Source organism: Cheilinus undulatus, linkage group 6, assembly GCF_018320785.1.
Source record: "Cheilinus undulatus linkage group 6, ASM1832078v1, whole genome shotgun sequence".
NCBI lineage: Eukaryota > Metazoa > Chordata > Actinopteri > Labriformes > Labridae > Cheilinus > Cheilinus undulatus.
The window spans coordinates 52681079-52698142 of record NC_054870.1 but is presented as its reverse complement, the minus strand read 5'-3'; the positions used below and the strand labels follow the sequence as shown (position 1 = coordinate 52698142).

Sequence of the window (17064 nt, the reverse complement as noted above, 5' to 3'; positions counted from 1 at the left end):
TAAAACCATGTTACTAACAGTTAGAAAGATGTTTTTGTACATCCTTGTGTGAGCATGCTTGTCTGCACTTTTTCATGATTAAAAATCAAAGATTTGTCCGATAGTGGGTGTCTAGGATTTCTGTTTTTGTTGCATTGATATCAGACAGGACTCGTTTTGGTTCTTTTTTTTTTTTTTTTTTTTTTTTTTTTTTTACCTTTATCATATCAAAGTTTATTGTCATGGTTATTTCTTTGCAGAAAAAATCCATGTATCGTCTTTCAGCCTTAGCTATGGTTTTTGGTCCATGTTGCCCAGCCCTGCTGCAATCCAGGCCTCCTCTCAGGGCTAAACCAGCACATTGTTATAAACTAATTAACGAGGGTAATGTTTCCAAAATCTGCAGCACCAGTGGCTAAAACTGGCATAGAAGCAAATGATTTTCTTAAAATAACCCTGAAATATCCTCTAAGGGGCTTTTCTGAATCAGGAGGGAGTTTCAGGGTTTAATTGAGAGCACTGCTAAAATCGGATGAAGGAGATGCAGTGAAGCTTCAGAGCTCAGCAGGGTGCACTGAGTCTGTTTTCCTGAAGCTCCATTCTGTATTGATCAGGCTTTTCTCAGATCTCCTGGGTGCAGCAGAAAGGAGACATGAAAGCAGTTAGAAGCACAGAGGCAGAGCTCTAAATGCTTTCAGATCCATAGTTTTCCCTTTCTTCTTTTCCATCAGGTGTTGGGGAAGGATCACCCAGATGTGGCCAAACAGCTGAACAACCTGGCTCTGCTGTGTCAGAACCAGGGCAAGTATGAGGAGGTGGAGTACTACTACTGCCGCGCCCTGGAGATCTATGAGTGCAGGCTGGGCCCCGATGATCCCAACGTGGCCAAAACCAAGAACAACCTGGTGAGACAACCATTTCTATGTTTACTTTTTTAAAAACAAACACACAGCTGCCCCTGAGGTCTGGTCCAACTCAATGCATATTGGGTCCTGGGCACCTGGTATACAGTGAGCTGGATCAGGCTCAGGAAAGTGCGGTAGGTGCCTGTAGAAGCACAGCTGCTGCTCCCGTATCCATCAGCTGACCCTTCACATCCCGGTCTCCTGAGCATGTCGGCATCGTTTGACTTGTCAACCATACCCAAAAAGTCATCAACATCATCAGTCAGTCTCCAGGTCTCAGGAGCATAGTAAGACCAGGAGGACCAAGGACTCAAAGACTTTGACTTTTGTCTACATGATGTCTAACATACCATAAATGCCACACCCCCCTTGCCCAGCGAGCCCATTGCTCCATGCATGATGCCAAGTCTGAGGTTGATCCCTGCCTCACAGTTAGTGGCCAGCATGCAGTTAACTCTCGTTAGCAGTCAGTAAGCCAGTCAGCTCGCTAACACCAGGTGAACCCATCCACACTAGTCTCACCTCAGACAAGGTACCGACGGCAGTCCAAGGGCGAGCAAGCTCACTTGAGCTCAACAGCATGTATGCATGTATGTATCCTTCTGAAGAGATGTCATTTTCCTGGTGCTGACTCTGACTGACTACCTCAGGTCCAGTAGGGAACTGGTCATCGACACCCCAGCTCCAGCAGCAACACCCAGCCTACCTGATCAGTGTTTGCTGGCAGGGGCTTCCCCCTATTACAGCGACAAAAGTCCAGAGGGCTTTGCCCCACCGCCTTCATATTACCTGCAGCTCGTCTGACGTACTCTCTACCCGGGTCTTTCATTCATTAGTGTCTATGTGCGATGTACTTAAAGGGTGTGGGGATGTAAACCCTGCACCCTGAGGCTCCAGAGGCACCAACACCAGCCTCTTCAGCTGTGTTAGCATCTGTCAAACCTGAGTTTTGCATGACTACCTAAGAAATCAGGTAGCTCCAGAAATCAGATCTGTCTATTTAATTGTACCACTGAGGTCTTACTTTACCTGGATTCCACTTGGTTTCCTGTATAAATCAAAGAAACTCAAACCCTCTTTACTTCAAATAGTGGGCATTGTGGAAATACAGTGGTGGCCAAAATTATTAGAACACTTGGCATATTTAAGAGGTTTCAGTTGTATTTGTTGAATTGGCCATTGAAATACCCATAAAACAAATGAAATCTCTACAAAGTCACTATTATGCTCTATACCTGCAGCAGAAGGTTTTTGCTGGAACTTTTTTTTTTTTTTTTTTTTGCTGGCCCCCTCAAAGTCTGGATCTCAACCCCACAAAGCAAATTAGGGGCGAGTTGTAAAATAAACTGGACAGATCTATTGTACATTCAAAGGAAAGCCTTTGGCTTGAGTTGCAAAAGACATGGGATTGCATTAGTGTTGAAGTTCTCAGAAGACATAGAGAGACGTGCTGCTGTAATTGCTGCAGAAGGTGGCCATACCAAATATGAAAAGTAAAAGTGGATAAAAACAATAGGACTTACTTCATCTGATATTTGTTGTGCTCAGAGCAACCATCTGCATGATTCATGAACATTATGAAATGAAATCATGTTTTGGAGGCAAAAAAAGGTCAATATTTTCAGATCTGTCAGGTGTTCTAATAATTTTGGCCACCACTGTATAACATCACCGCCAAGAGACAAGAAGACCCAGCACTGTGTGGCATTTTCAACTTCTTTTAAGTTCACTAAAGATCTCTTAAAGACCTAAAATTTTCCAAAGAGACAGCCTACAGCCACACGATTGTCTTTTTAAGTTCGCAGTGTAGGCTAAAGTTGAAGACTGGTGTCTTTTATTTTGAAAGTGCAGTTACCTAGGGAAGATAGGGAATTCAATTCCTAATCACAGGAAAATCCAAGAAGCATGAGTCACTTTTTGCAGCTTAATAAGGTGCAAAGGACTGATGTTTTGATGTACACGGCACCATTTTGTAAACTAGAGAGGGATTGGTTTTTCCGAAGTTCTCTAAATGTTCAGCCCACACACAGGAAACAGGTTTATCGTTAACTTGTGAGAACAAATATGATCAACAGCAACTGTTTAGCTACTTTTTCAAAGTGTTTGTCCCCAAGGAAGAGGCTGTTTAAGTGATAATTGTTTTTCTTTTACCCTATGTCCATTGAAAAAGCTCCAAATGCTGCATATCAGGTACCAAATGAAAATGGGAATAACTTTATTGAAAAGGCTTTTTGCATTGTGTTGAAAAGCTGCAGGGAGCTGCAGCATTTCTCCAACTCTGCTGATAAATCAGGGCAGATAACTGATTTATCTTGACAGTCATCGCTGTTGTATTGAGCTGTGAATTTACAAAGGTAAATGCAGGTAGAGCAAAGAGAAAAAAAACACTTGTTTGTGTTGTCATTATGAGTCAAATCGATGATCAGGTACAGAAGCTGCAGCGGCCTTTTAAATATTTCACTTTATTAAAAGAGACCGGATATAAAGGAAAAAGTCATTAAAATGAAGCATATAATGAGATTAATATGTGGTTTTAACTCTTCCAGCTTACACTGTTGTTTATTGTTTTTTTCTTATCATTATTGTTTATTCAAGGATGAGGTGCCAAAAGTCCTTTCCTGCAGCTTTTCCTCTTATAGCTTCATTTCTTTCCTGCCTGCTTATCATGCACATGATGTAGAGACAGCGTACTACCACTATCATTTTCATGAGTCACGGTTAACAGGAGGAAAATGGACCGACTGACTGATGCAGCTCTCTCTTTCTGAGTCAACCGGCCCATTCAATCCAACCCTAAAATGTTTTTCTCTCTCTCTCTCTCTCTCTCTCTCTCTCTCTCTCTGTCTTTCTCCTGCAGGCATCCTGCTACCTCAAACAGGGGAAATACAAGGAGGCTGAGATTCTGTACAAAGAGATTCTGACTCGTGCTCATGAGAAAGAGTTTGGATCTGTGGATGGTAAGGCCTCATAGCAGCTTGGAGGTTTAAAATCTTCTCTCTGTACTTGTAGGGGGGAAGATTTCCACTTGAATCGAACTCTAAAAAACCTAAATAAATGAATAAAAAGTAATAGAAGAAGACTGGTGGTGGGTACTCGTCTGAATATTTAGATTTATTTCATTTTTATTCCACCTTTGCTGATCTTCCTCCTGCTGTTTGTCTCACACCAGCGAGCACGCTCAGTGACGGACAGACGGTTAAAAAATGGACCATGTTCTAACCTCCAACATTCACACGACTCAAACAAACATTTTAAGAAATAAAGAGTTTATTTGTCATAAAAATGAACTCCTGCTAGTTTTATTTCTTTTATTTTGAAGCTCAGTTTTCCATTTAGCTTTTCCTCTCTGGGGATTAAATCAGCCGCTTTGAAAGAGGAATAAAAGGAGGTTTGGCACGATGCACCGCTCCGACGCTCTGAGCGTTTTTCTGAGAGGTTTATTTTCCTTCTGTACATGAACTTGACAATAAAGATATATTTTATCAACCTCTCTTTGTGGAGTTGAAGGTTGAGGAGAAGAAGCTTAAAACCAATGTTTTCATAGCAAGCTGTCACGAATAGAGTAAAAAAATATCTATTTTCAATGATTTAGAGAATTGTTTGAGCTTAGATGCAGTTCGAATAAACTTCTAGAATGAGAATGAAATAGGCTGTTTTTCTTAAAGTGAACTTGAACGATCTGTTAAGGATTAAATCAAAAAATGTTAGAAAGTAAAGTAAAAAACAGCAGATTGAACAGTTATCACTGGGCAATGGATTAGAATAAAATACATGCATGCATGTCCTCGTAGTGCTTTTTTAGTCGACTGTATCAGTTAACAAATGTGTATCCTTCTTCGTTTATTTAGAGGAGTCAAAATTGTTCAGTTGCACTCAATCTAGGCGCTGTAGCACAATTGTCCCCCCTTCCTGGTCTGCCACTGGCTTGCACTTGCATTTTAAACTATGGAACAAATCATCATGCATCATGCATGCATTTACAGCCTCTCAGTCTTTGCACAATGGAGAACAACACAGTAGAATTGCTGCAACTTTACTCACCTTGTGGCTTATTCACTGTTGTCATTGTGCATTTCCACCAAAGTTCCATAACGAAGCTTTGCTACCTTTACACCTTGAGATATTCATACTCATGGCGTAATATTATGTTTCCCTGTCTTTCAGTTCTCTTTGCATTTCAGCATTGCAGAATGGTGAGAGAGTGCAGCATCATGGATCTGCTGATCCTGTTTCTGTCTCTGTAATGTGTTTGTTACTATCTCTGAAGATGGCACAGAAGTGAGATCACTTTATCTCTCCTTCTACGCCTCTGCAGCATTCATAGTGAAGGCGAAAGTCACTGGAATGTAAATGTAATGGCCTGAAACTGCACTGTGAATTGGGCTTTATGGTCAGATACGACCCATTTGTGTACCTGCGTGTGTAGAAGCAAGCATACCATGGCAAATTCCACCTCTTCCAGGGGGAAACTGTGTTGAGTAAGGCTCTTGTGCATCAGCCCTTCCACAGGTGGAGGTCGGTGCTCACAGAATGGACTAGTAATGTAGAACGGTATTTCAGTGGATTAATCAAACAGGTAAATTCAAGGAAGAAACTGGAGCACACAAATCACTTAATGCAGTTTAATCAGGTGCAGAGGACTAACGTTTCGATGCACACTGAAGATGCAGTACGCGTCGAAACGTTAAGCCTGTTGTTTGCTTGATGCATCTGCGAGGTTGCCAGTGTCCGCGCGTTGAACGTGATGTCAAATATTAAGACACACCCCTTCGTGGGGATTCCGTGCGGCCAATTTTCATCTGTCCGCGCACATTCCCGAAATTTTTGGTGGCAGAAGTCAGAAAATATAAACGCCTGTATGATTCTTCTTTGAAAGATCACGGCAACTGCCATATACTTCCTCATCTATCTCTCGCATTGGCTGTACAAGAATATTGTACTCCCCTTGTCATTCCTCTCTTGATTGAGTGGCCGTATGGACCACCTCCTCTCTCTTTTATGCTGTAACAACAACAGTAAACACAGCAGCTCCTTTTCCTGGTTCTCCATGATCAACGAATCTTCCTCTATGACTTGCATTAAACACGCCACAGAAGTGATTCTTGAAGACACTGCCCCATAGCTTTTGGGAGAATATCAGTTTGGGGCAAAGAGGAAGCCGGCGCTAGGTATAAATGCACCAGATGTTTCCGCATCATGGTTCCGCATCAGTATTTGTCCGTGCAGCCGTCCATACAGAAAGCATAACTGAGTCTTCAGTCCTCTGCACCTGATAAAACTGCATTAAGTGATTTGTGTGCTCCACTTTCTTCCTTGGATTTACCTGTGGGATAAATCCAGTGAAACACCTCACTACGGAAATTGTGTTGAATTGCCATCGGATTGACTAAATCTGCACGCCTGCAACCGCTCCGTGATGGCAAGGTCGGTTTGAGTGCAGGTCAGTTTGGACCGGGGGGCAGGGACAAGCATGCTTTACCACCTAATGGGGCAACAAGCTCTAGCGTTAGGGTGCCCTGAGTGTGACCTGTGGTGTAAAAGTCTTTGGAGTGACTAGAAAAGCAGCTTATGCCATCAAGTCCATTTACCGCCAGGGCCAAGGAAGTGTGCTGTGCCTGAGTGCAGCATGGAGAAACCATACTTGTCAAACAAACAGGGCTTTGGGGGTCAAATATGCTCTGCAAGATGTAGTTTTACAAAAAAATCAAGGAATAATCTCAATTTTCTTTATAAATCTTTTATATTCTTGACAAGATTTTTCTGCCAGATGTTGTCCAGCCTCACCAATATTGTTCCATGATTTATATTTATCCATACAAGTATTTAAAATAAGCTGAGGGTTTACCCATCAGATATTATGGGCAGAATGAAAAACTAACACTGAGTGGTCAATGCTATTACCTCCACCTATCAGGTATTTTTGTTTACTCAGCCTGGGTCTAGATTAGTTAATGATGACTTCGGTAAGTAACCCTGAAGTTGACGGGTTCATCTGTTTTCCAGTGGTGTTGTTCTGTATGTAGACCTCCTCTCCTTTCTGTGTCTGCAGCTGAGAACAAGCCCATCTGGATGCACGCAGAGGAGAGAGAGGAGATGAGCAAGGTGAGGCCTTTGAATAAACAGACTTCCTGCACTAAAGCAAAGCAAACAATGAGAGCACTTCAGCTTAAATAAATAAAAGAAGAGTTAAATGCAGGTTGTTACATGTAAAAACAGCTCTGTCCTTTTCACGCTCCATAAACCCCAAAGGGTGCATGTTAGTTTTATGTAAACACAGAAAAATGCAGCCAGTCCGGTTCTAACCATCGCTCCCCTCTCACTCTCTCTTCTTCCTCTTCTTTGTTTTTTACTTCCAGGGCAAGCACAGAGACAACACCCCGTACGGAGAGTATGGAGGCTGGTACAAGGCCTGCAAAGTCAACAGGTGAGGCGGGGCCAGATAAGCATGTTTTTATAGCTTAAGTATCAATAAAACTCTCCAGGTAGATGCCAGAAATTGATCAGTCTTTGTTTGTGCAGGAGAAGTTTGTAATAAATGTTATCACAGGATTTCTTATGAAAGAGCAGCTCTACAATGAGCTCTTTTTTCTCTAGGAGGATAATGACATGCTCTCTTTTATGCACTGTCACCTTTATTTACTCTTATGATCTCTAACTTTCTATTTTCCTTATTAAATGTATTGCTTCCCATCTGCCCCTGTTTCTGATCTGGTGGCCTGCTCTTACCTTCCTTGTTCACTTTCATTTATCTAATTTCATCTTTTATACGTCTTTTCATCCCTGTTTTTGGCCGATCGCCGGGGTCAGCCTTACACATGGGTCTGTATGTGACTGACTGACCGATTCTACTGTCAGAGCCGTACAGAGTTGTGCTGTGGGCAGGGTTTAGTTGTACTCAAAGTCATTTGTGATGGCTACCTCCACTGCAGTGGTTACTTCAGACGTAGCTTTAGTATAGAGTCAGTGTCACTAGAACTGGACCACGTTTCTGTGTGGAATAAAGAATAAAGTGGAAGAGGTTTCCACTACGGATGTTCCGATACCATTTTTTCCTTCCCAATATGGTTCCAATACAGAGGTGTTGGGTATCGGCTGATACAGAGTACTGATCCGATACCAGTGTAAACTTTCTGGACTGACTTGCAGACTAGCCAATTATTTTAGACCTATATTTGACTCAGAACATGGGTCAACAAATAGAAACATAATGTACAGCATCTCTGTGAGCCTAGAGTTGTTTTTTTCTGCTGATTATTGAGTTTTACTGCTAAAAATTAAAATAACAATAATACAGGGGGCTGCAGCACAGGCTCTCTATCTCTCTCCATCATACTCTTTTTGGATAGCATGACATGATTACGGAACAGCCTGCGATTGGCTGACAGACCCTCACAAAAGGTGACCAATATAGCAGTTAGCATTCACGTTAGCATTCAAGCTGGCAGTAATAAATGATCATTATTTGATTAAATTGGACAAAAGACATTCAATATCAGGTTTACTGGCGTGGATTTAATTGTTAAAGTTCCCAAATGTCACACAAGTTCCAGGCTGTAGCACCACATTATGTAATAACGCCGCATTATGTAATAACCCTAACCATAGGACTTAGTGTGGGCTCCAAGGTATGCCCTACCCAACTACCTTGCCCTAACTCTAACCGCTTAGTGACTTATGTCTAAACCTAACCCCCCTCAGGGCTCTAGACTAAACACCTAACCTTAACCCTAGGACTTAAGGTGGGCTCCAGGGTATACCCTACTACCTTGCCTTTACCCTAACTGCTTAGTGGCTTACAAAATGCGGCGTTATTACATAATGAATTGAAAATGTATTTCATTATTACATAATGTGGCGTTATTACATAATGTGGCGTTATTACATAATGTGGCGCTACACAGGCTCACTGGAAATGCTGCTGCAAGGGATTCAAAGGCATCAATAGCGTCAATCGGAAGGCAAAACAGGTAACTTCAAGAGGAAAGACAAGTAAGAGGCAGCGATGTATAGTTCAAAAGTTATTTAACTTTCAATAAACTGTGTCGCTTCCTGTCGTGTACGACGGCGCCGGTCTGGAAGGCATCTTAACGATCACATTCAGAGAAAAACTGTCACACAGCATCCATTCTTTGCTGCTGCAGTGGGTTGTTTGGTTCTTCTTCTCTGCTCTGAAAATGATAGCTCGCGCATGACGTACTTTCTGGCAGGAAAAAGAAGAATTTATTCCCGGTTTATAGCACTAACAGCATGGCTAAATGAAGTAAAATATAAAGTTAGACCAAAAGGTACCGGATCAGTGCATAAGCTCGTGTACTCACCGATACCAATACCTGCATTTTTAACATTATTGGACGTATTTCTGATACTGGTATCGGAATCAGAACAACCCTAGTTTTCACTCTTCTGCCGGCCTGCTCCCTCATGAGTTTGTGATAGTTGTGGAGAAAAGGGTTAGTTGTTGTGTGAGGGGTTGTATGCAAAAAGTTTGGGAACCTGTGGTCCAGCACAGTGGTTCCGAGGGTGGGGGTTGGGAAGGACCTCCAGGGGGGTTGCAAGACACTGAAGGGGGGGTCTTACTCCGACCCAAGGATGAACTGATTAGATCTTCCACTCTACTTGAGCTGTTTGGCAGTTGTTTACCTCTTGGAAGCATGTAACCTCAGATACTCTTTGTTTTATTTTATGTAAATTTACAGCTTTATGATCTCAAGAATAAATATCTTTCATAGATGTAAGGGTGTTATTTATTTGTTAGATCATTCTTGTTTCAATAATAATATTGTCTCAGTATAATATATTTGTATTAATGCTGCCGTTATTTCTCTACCCAGCCCGACAGTGAATACCACCCTGAGGAACCTGGGGGCATTGTACCGCCGCCAGGGGAAGCTGGAGGCGGCCGAGACCCTTGAAGAGTGCGCCATCAGGTCCCGTAAGCAGGTCAGCAGCTTTCTCTTGAACTCAGTATTTTATTTTCTGCATGCAGGCAATGTCTCAGTTCCTGTTGTTGTGAAATATTAAACTTAGGAAAGTAAATCTCATGATATTTCTCTCCCTTTCTCTACATTGCTTTGGACCCAGAGCAACACAGTAAGTGGTTTGTCTCTAACTGATCGCCCTGTAGAGCCCCCTCCTCGCTCCCATAACATCACCTCCATCTCACAGTCATTTTAAACACGGTCTCAGTGACGCCTCATTTAAAGAGACAGAAAACATCCCTGTTCTTCCTCCATATAACTCTGCACTCCCACTCATATCAGCATCAATAAGCCTGCCTGGACCTGCTCCTTCTTGATCTGTTTGCTTCTTTGTGTGCATGCGTGTCATTACCATCAGGGCATCGACCCCATCCACGGGACCCGTGTGGTGGAGATCCTGAAGGACACTGAAGGGGACAGGCGGAGGAGCAGGGACAGCCTGACCAGCGTTAAGTATGAGAGCGGCTCTGAGACCGGCGAGGAAGTGAGTATGGGCGTGGAGTGGAACGGGGTGAGTACAAATCCACTACAGACCAGTTAAAACTGACAGAGACCTCAGAGGAAGAACAAGGTGGTCTTACTGAGGATGGATGGGTACAGAGCAAACATACTGGCACTTAACCTTTGGACTGATCCAGTCAAAGCTTATATTTTTGAGGCAGAATTGTGTCAGGTGCCAGTTTATTCCCAACATTAGAAGGCACACAGCAAGGTCCAAACAGGGACACGTCAACTGGACAACAGCTGAGCTTCATTTATAGCTTGGATGAGGTTTGGAGTGAAAGTACCCCTCCTTGAAAAGATAGTCCTAGCCTAGAAAACTCAGTATGAGTGAAAGCTTGAATACGAGAGAAGTCCTGAGTAATTGGTGTGTAAATCAAAGTAAGTCATAGGTCCTTCTGATAATGTTGAGTCAAGTCTAAAGTCTTTAGATTGAGTTGTTGCTCAGATGGATTTGAAGAATATCTCATCTCCTGAGTGTGGGATGTAATCTATCCGAGGTGAGTCAGGTTTGCATTTTAAGTAGAGCTGCCAAGATTAATTGTATTAATTGAGATCCATAAATATGCATTGATTTTGTAAAATTCATCTGCCTGCAGCTACAGTGATGTAAAATAAATCCACCACTGCTCCTTAATGTCTCATTTACCTTTGAAACTCTCAGACAAGTCAGAAGTCATCTGAACCTTGTGTTATCGAACATTTAACTTTTTCCTGCTCCACTATGGCAGGCTGCACGAGTGCAGAATTGGCATGTTCTCCCTGTGCATGTGTGGGTTCCTCTCCAGGTACTCCGGCTTCCTCCCACCACCAAAAACATGCTCATTAGGTTAATTGGTGACTCTAAAATTGGTCTGTCTCTGTATGTCAGCCCTGCGATTGACTGCCGACCAGTCTAGGGTGTACCCCACCTAAGCTCCAGCCCTCCCGCGACCCCCAACGAGATAAGGGATCTAGAAAATAGATGGATTGATGCTCCACTTTGTCTTTTTCCTACTTAGGTTCATGCTAAAATCTTCAATCTATTATTAAAAGCAGGTCTGTATCCAAACAGGAAGTCAGATACTCAGATACCGTTAGGTTAAGATTTTAAATGCATAAAAAGGATGCATTTAATTTCTAGTAACTACAAAAGTTCTGAGATTAATCGTGATTAAAAATTTTGATAGTTTAACAGCCCTAATTTCGAGCGATTGAAATACATTTTGCTCCAAACCCTGTCCACACAGAGCGTAGCTCTGCTTTTATACCAGTTCTCTGGTTGTCTTCTTCAAGCAGCGTCTATACAGACTCTCTTTCAATGAAGATCACTACTGAATTTAATAAACAAACACAATGAAAATCATCCTCACTCTTTAATGGTGCATTTTTATTAAGTGGTACCGGCTGACTGGAGCTGGACTTTAGTACTTTGTTTTCCATGTTCCCTTCTGTGCAGCAATCTGCACACGAAGCGCACTGCAGAGCATCATTCCTAGTCGGTCTCCGCAGTTCTACTTCACACACTCCGGTCTGTCTCCAATGCCAGAAGGGCCACTCCATGCTGCTCCCATTGAGATATGCACCAGGCATGTTTTCAGTGATGCGGTGCTCAGGGCTATCAGCCCACAGAGAGAAGGTTCCTGGTTCAAAATCCAGTCGGGATAAATGGGTTCTCTCTGTTTGCTCAGGCTTCCTCCCACACCCCAAGGACATGCTGGTTAGTTTAATTGGTAACTCTAAATTGCCAGTGAGTTGTTTGTCTGTATGTATCAGCCCTGGCACCCAGTCCAGTCCACCTCTCACCCAAAGACGGCCCCAGCCCCATGCAACCCCAAACAGGACAAGTGGTATAAATAAGGGGAAAGCTCCAGAGCTGTCTAAGAAAAGAACCAGGACCTTAAAAACTGTCTTTAATACACAATCAGATAAAAACACAAGTAGAGTGGAGGCGAGTTTAGCCAGTACCATGTAGTGGAAATGCACCACACTTCACATAACTCATCATCCAGTCATGAAGGAGTCCATTCACTGATCAGTCATTACTGAGTGACCTATTTATGATCAGGTCAGTGGTGCACACACTCAGAGCCTGGATATGAGCCACATAAATCTGCATCCAAAGTTCAAGTTGCACAACCTGCTTCAGGAAATGAATCTGGGGCAGTCTAAGTGAAATATGGAAAAGGTGATTAAATTCCCCATTTTTGTTCTGGTCTCTGTGTACCGTCCATCACTGCTGTAGACGCTCCTTGTTCTTCTGCTGAGGTTTGAATAATAAACCCTTTGTTGAAACTGTAGAGCTGATTGAGTGTCTTGGCATGCCGACGTGTTGTTTTTGACACCAGCTGAGTCTCCTTTGGTCTTTCATGTTCATGTTTTTGTTGTTCATTGCCTGACAATGACTTTGCCGCGTCTTGTTTTTAATGAGTGGTTGTTTTGCTGAAAATGCTTCTGCACAAGTGGAGTGAAACAAAAAGGCTCAGGCTCATTCTGTGGCAACATGTTGAATATTTATCAGCTTCTGTTGGATGCTCAGGGATACAGCTGGTCTAAATCTCTTATTAAGATGTGTCATGTTCTGGCTGTTAAACACAGAAAGGACATGTTTTTTAATTTCTCCACCCTACTAGGAGATTGATCCACAACAGCTCATCCTGCTGTTTTATTGCCTCATTATAACTCAGGCTTAGCTGTGTTTCTACAGTCGTTACTGCCATTTCTCTGCAGGGGTTTTATCTTTTTTCTGTGTCTCTATTTGCACATGACACCATGCTCCTTGTTACTGTGGATCGCTGGTGAAAACATGACACTAATATGACAGTGTGTTCTGTTAAAAAGGCACAGTTAGAAAACCCAAGGTGATGCCTGGATAAGCCAGAGGGAAGGATGGTTTAAGGTTGTCATTCCAGATGTACATTTCTAGGAAAATGACTCTTGAAATGCCAGTGGCAACTATTCAATAAGTTTAAAAGATTCTAATGGATGTACCAGTATGCACCATAACATCCAGTGTGCAAGCCTCAGTTCTAAGCTTTGTTGTTGACTACAACTCATGTATCAGCATAAAATGCCGAGGCACATGACGCCATTAACCCAACTGTGTGCAGCTGCCATCATGCACAGCACAAGACCTAAACCGTCTGCAAATTCATCCCATTTATTGTGCAATCAAGCAGCTGCTACAGCTGCACAGAAACTGCATGTTTAGAACTTGGCGGAACAAAATATAAATCATCCCACAGGAGGACAGTTTAAACACGTTTTCTTTGTTAACTTTTGCATTTTTCTGTCATCAAACGTAAAAACAACAGATAAGTTGTTAAAACCCTGTGGTATCAAAAAGGATCAAACCATTAAAAATTATGAAAACCTTATTAACAAAGTACCTTTGTGATTGTATGTTTCATGAAGTGTGTTTTTAATGTTTATACAAACTCCAAAGTGAATATATCTGGTGTAAACTAAGCCTTAAAATTGGTAGAATATACAACTGTACCATCAGACATGGATGGATACCTAGGGCAGTGGTTCTCGACCTTTTCAGCCCACAACCCCCACAATAAAGGCACCAGAGACCCCCACTGTATCTGAAGGAGGTTGAACACAGCAATGAACATTCAAGAATAGTCATGTGCAGACAAGGCCTCCCATAAGAGGGGATAAAGGGGGAGGTTTCTGGGGCCCAGCCAAACTGGGGGGCCATGGATGTCAGCAAAATCATGGTCCATTGTAAAGTTAAGCTGTTCATTTTTGCCGTGGTAAAGAGCCCTCTAAAAAATGTAAATCCTTTTTCTTAAAAACTGAATAAAAATGGCAACAATTGGCCAAAAATGGCAAAAATTGGTGGAAAAGATGGTGAAATTTAATTTTGAAAGTGGCCAAAATGGGTTAAACAGGCAAAAATGGGCATATCAAATAATGAGATGTGGTTAAAACAGGCATTAAAAGCAGTATAAAGTGGTCAATAGATGCAATAGTGTGTCAACAGAGGCTGGAAAGTGGCAAAAACTTGTCAAGAAGTGGCAAAAACAGGCAGAAAAAAAGTGGTTGAAAGGGTTCAAAATCAACAAAATTGGTTTTAAGAGGCAAAAATGTGTCAAAATTGGTCAAATTTGTGGGAAAAGGTGATGAAAATAGGTTAAAATTTGGCAAAATTGGTGTAATTTCAGAAATATTCTTAGTTTCTTTTAAGGCATCTTGAGACCCTTTCTCAGTGTCTCGTGACCCCCATTGGGGTCCTGACCCCAACACTGAAAACCACTGACCTATGATGTGAGCCCAGAACATTTTGAATGAAGACATTAACAGACCATCTACTTCCTTTTCCTCTCTCAGCTCCATCTCTCTTTGCCACAGAAGTTTTTCACAGTGGAATAAAGTATTTATATAAATAGCAGTAATGTTATCGACTAAAATGAGATGAGAAATATCAGCATATCTGATATCAGCAAAATGTAATATCACACATCTCTGAATTTAGTTAAAATCTGACCACAGCAAGGAATTTTTGATACCACAGGAAAGTGGAAAGAAAGTTTAAATCCTATCCATCCAAATATTAGAGAATATATTTTTAATGGTCTAAAAATTGCTGGCAGAATCTTTCACACTGGTTAAAGTATGCAGAAACATATGCAGCATTTTGTTTTTGTACATTTTTGACAGTAAGACTGGAATAATTTCTGATGGAATTATTCCTGCCCGGTGCACCTGTCTTATGAAATAGTTGCATTTTTTAAAGCTTTGGTTCATTTTTATATTATTGATCATTTAAACAGCAGAGATTTAATTGGTTTAAGATGCATGGCATCAAAGTGTTGCAGTATTGTGTTTCCTAGTCTGAGCCTGAGCCTTTCCTCATACTCCCTCCACATCCACCCAGTCCACACATGCATGTAACCCCGCCAGCCTAAACGTGCACACTAACGGACCGTGTCTGTTAACCCGATGTCTGCCGCTCTCTGAGTAACATGAAGTAGAACGGCGGGGTTTTTTTTAGCCTCCTGTAGGTTTTTGTTGGTTTGCTGCTGCGTGAATGTAAATGCTTCTTTGCACACATGTTCATAACACTGTAAACTGCTTCAGTTCACACTCCAGCTCATGCTCAGCATGCATCCTCACCCTGAGTGTGCATCTGCTTGTGTTTAAAACATGTGATGGCATGCAGACAAGTGCTGGATGTGTGTGAGCCTTTTCCTATCCACGGCAAATTCACACAGTCAAATAGGAACTGTAATCATGACATCTCATGCTTTTAGAGTTTTTTCTGGAAACTTTTGATCCACAGACTTATAAAGCGTGTCCTAACAAGCATCATTCCATCTCTGCTCTGAGAATCACAGCTGCAGACATGTAACTGTGACTTCAGACAGGCTAAGAACACTGTATGTTTCACTATGAAGCAATGTGACTTCTCTGTTCTCATGTAGAGCTTTGCCCAAACATTTCTCCACTCTCTCAAAAATCTAAGGTGATAAATGCTTAAGAAATTATGTCAAAATAATGCATTTAGATAGTTACCCTAAGCAAAAGTTAAAAAAGCTTAGACAGAGGAGAAAATAGCCTTTCCTCAGGTAGATGTTAGTGTTTAAAAACAGCATCTAGTTTAAGTAAAAGTGGGGATTTCTCAAGTTTCCTGCAGTAAAAGTGTTGAAGATAGTCTTTGACTTTGCTTCAGTGTGTGAGTCCATTGGATGAGGAATGCTTAACGTATGTCGGCCATGTTTGCTTCTTCACTTTCATCCATATGGCTGCAACTTGACATTTACAAGACACCTCTTCTCCAACATCCACCTTCTCTCAGTGTCAGCGTCATTGTGGTAGAACTTCCTCATCTTTCTTAAGATGCTACCTGCAGAGATGGAAACACCAAAAAACTTGTGTTAAACAATGAGTTTCAGACTGACGTGTGAGATGCGTGTCTTGGCTGTAGCACAGCTGGATGTCCAGTTTGTTTGCATGTGAACTAGTCAGAGCTTTCAGACCGCCTGCATATGTGCCACATCTTGCGACTGATACATGCCGCATAGGTGCAGGGAGTTTAGAGAATCAAGGTCTTTTCTATTATTTCTGAAGTTATGGACCAAAACGGACAGGAGAATGGTGAATGGAGAGCTGTATTTACCTTGTAGCACATATGCACGTCCACATCGGTTGAATGAGTTTACAGTCTAATCCTTGATTAGGCAGCAAGATTAAAATTGTCTGTTTAATGAAGCTGTTTTCTAAACTTCTATAAGCGAAGCTTTCTGTTTCCACACTGGTACAATATATAACAGGAAGGAGAAACACAGCATGAGTGCTGTTCTTTTGTTCTTTTAACCCTCAGGCCCTCCTTTAAAAAAAATCACTCTCCCTCTTAAAGCCCTTTTAGGACTCTGGGTATATTTAAAAGTGTTAAAAATGAAAAAAACTTTTTTTTAATTTTTGGTTCTTAACTCCAGTCCTAGTCATGTATAGCAAATGTGAATTAATTTTCATAGTTTTAACCCTATAAATTCCAGTTTGTTTACATAACGCTACTTTTTTTTCCCGTAAAAAAAATGTATTATTTTTTATTTGATAAATGCAAAGCAGTCACTAGTGTGGGGTTTATTGGGGTAAACTTAGGAGGAATGATTGCGCTTTAACAGCAGGGAGATGCAGCCAACATGCATCAACTATAAAATAAAAGCTATAAAAACAGCAGTACCTCAATAGATGGTAGCTAGTAGATATTA

The 17064-nt window shown here is 41.7% G+C and overlaps 1 protein-coding gene across 4 annotated transcripts in view; it reads left to right on the top strand.

The window, feature by feature from the left end:
- Nucleotides 1-17064, top strand: part of klc1b (kinesin light chain 1b) — a 72185-nt gene that overhangs the window by 36446 nt on the left and 18675 nt on the right. For 2 of the 4 annotated variants that reach the window (XM_041789232.1, XM_041789231.1), the window contains exons 8-14: nucleotides 711-884; nucleotides 3742-3841; nucleotides 6934-6986; nucleotides 7241-7308; nucleotides 9716-9824; nucleotides 9966-9974; nucleotides 10221-10373. In XM_041789232.1, the coding sequence (XP_041645166.1) occupies nucleotides 711-884; nucleotides 3742-3841; nucleotides 6934-6986; nucleotides 7241-7308; nucleotides 9716-9824; nucleotides 9966-9974; nucleotides 10221-10373 (666 nt within the window). The remainder of the gene's footprint in view (nucleotides 1-710; nucleotides 885-3741; nucleotides 3842-6933; nucleotides 6987-7240; nucleotides 7309-9715; nucleotides 9825-9965; nucleotides 9975-10220; nucleotides 10374-17064) is intronic. The other 2 variants (XM_041789234.1, XM_041789233.1) reach the window with 2 other exon arrangements.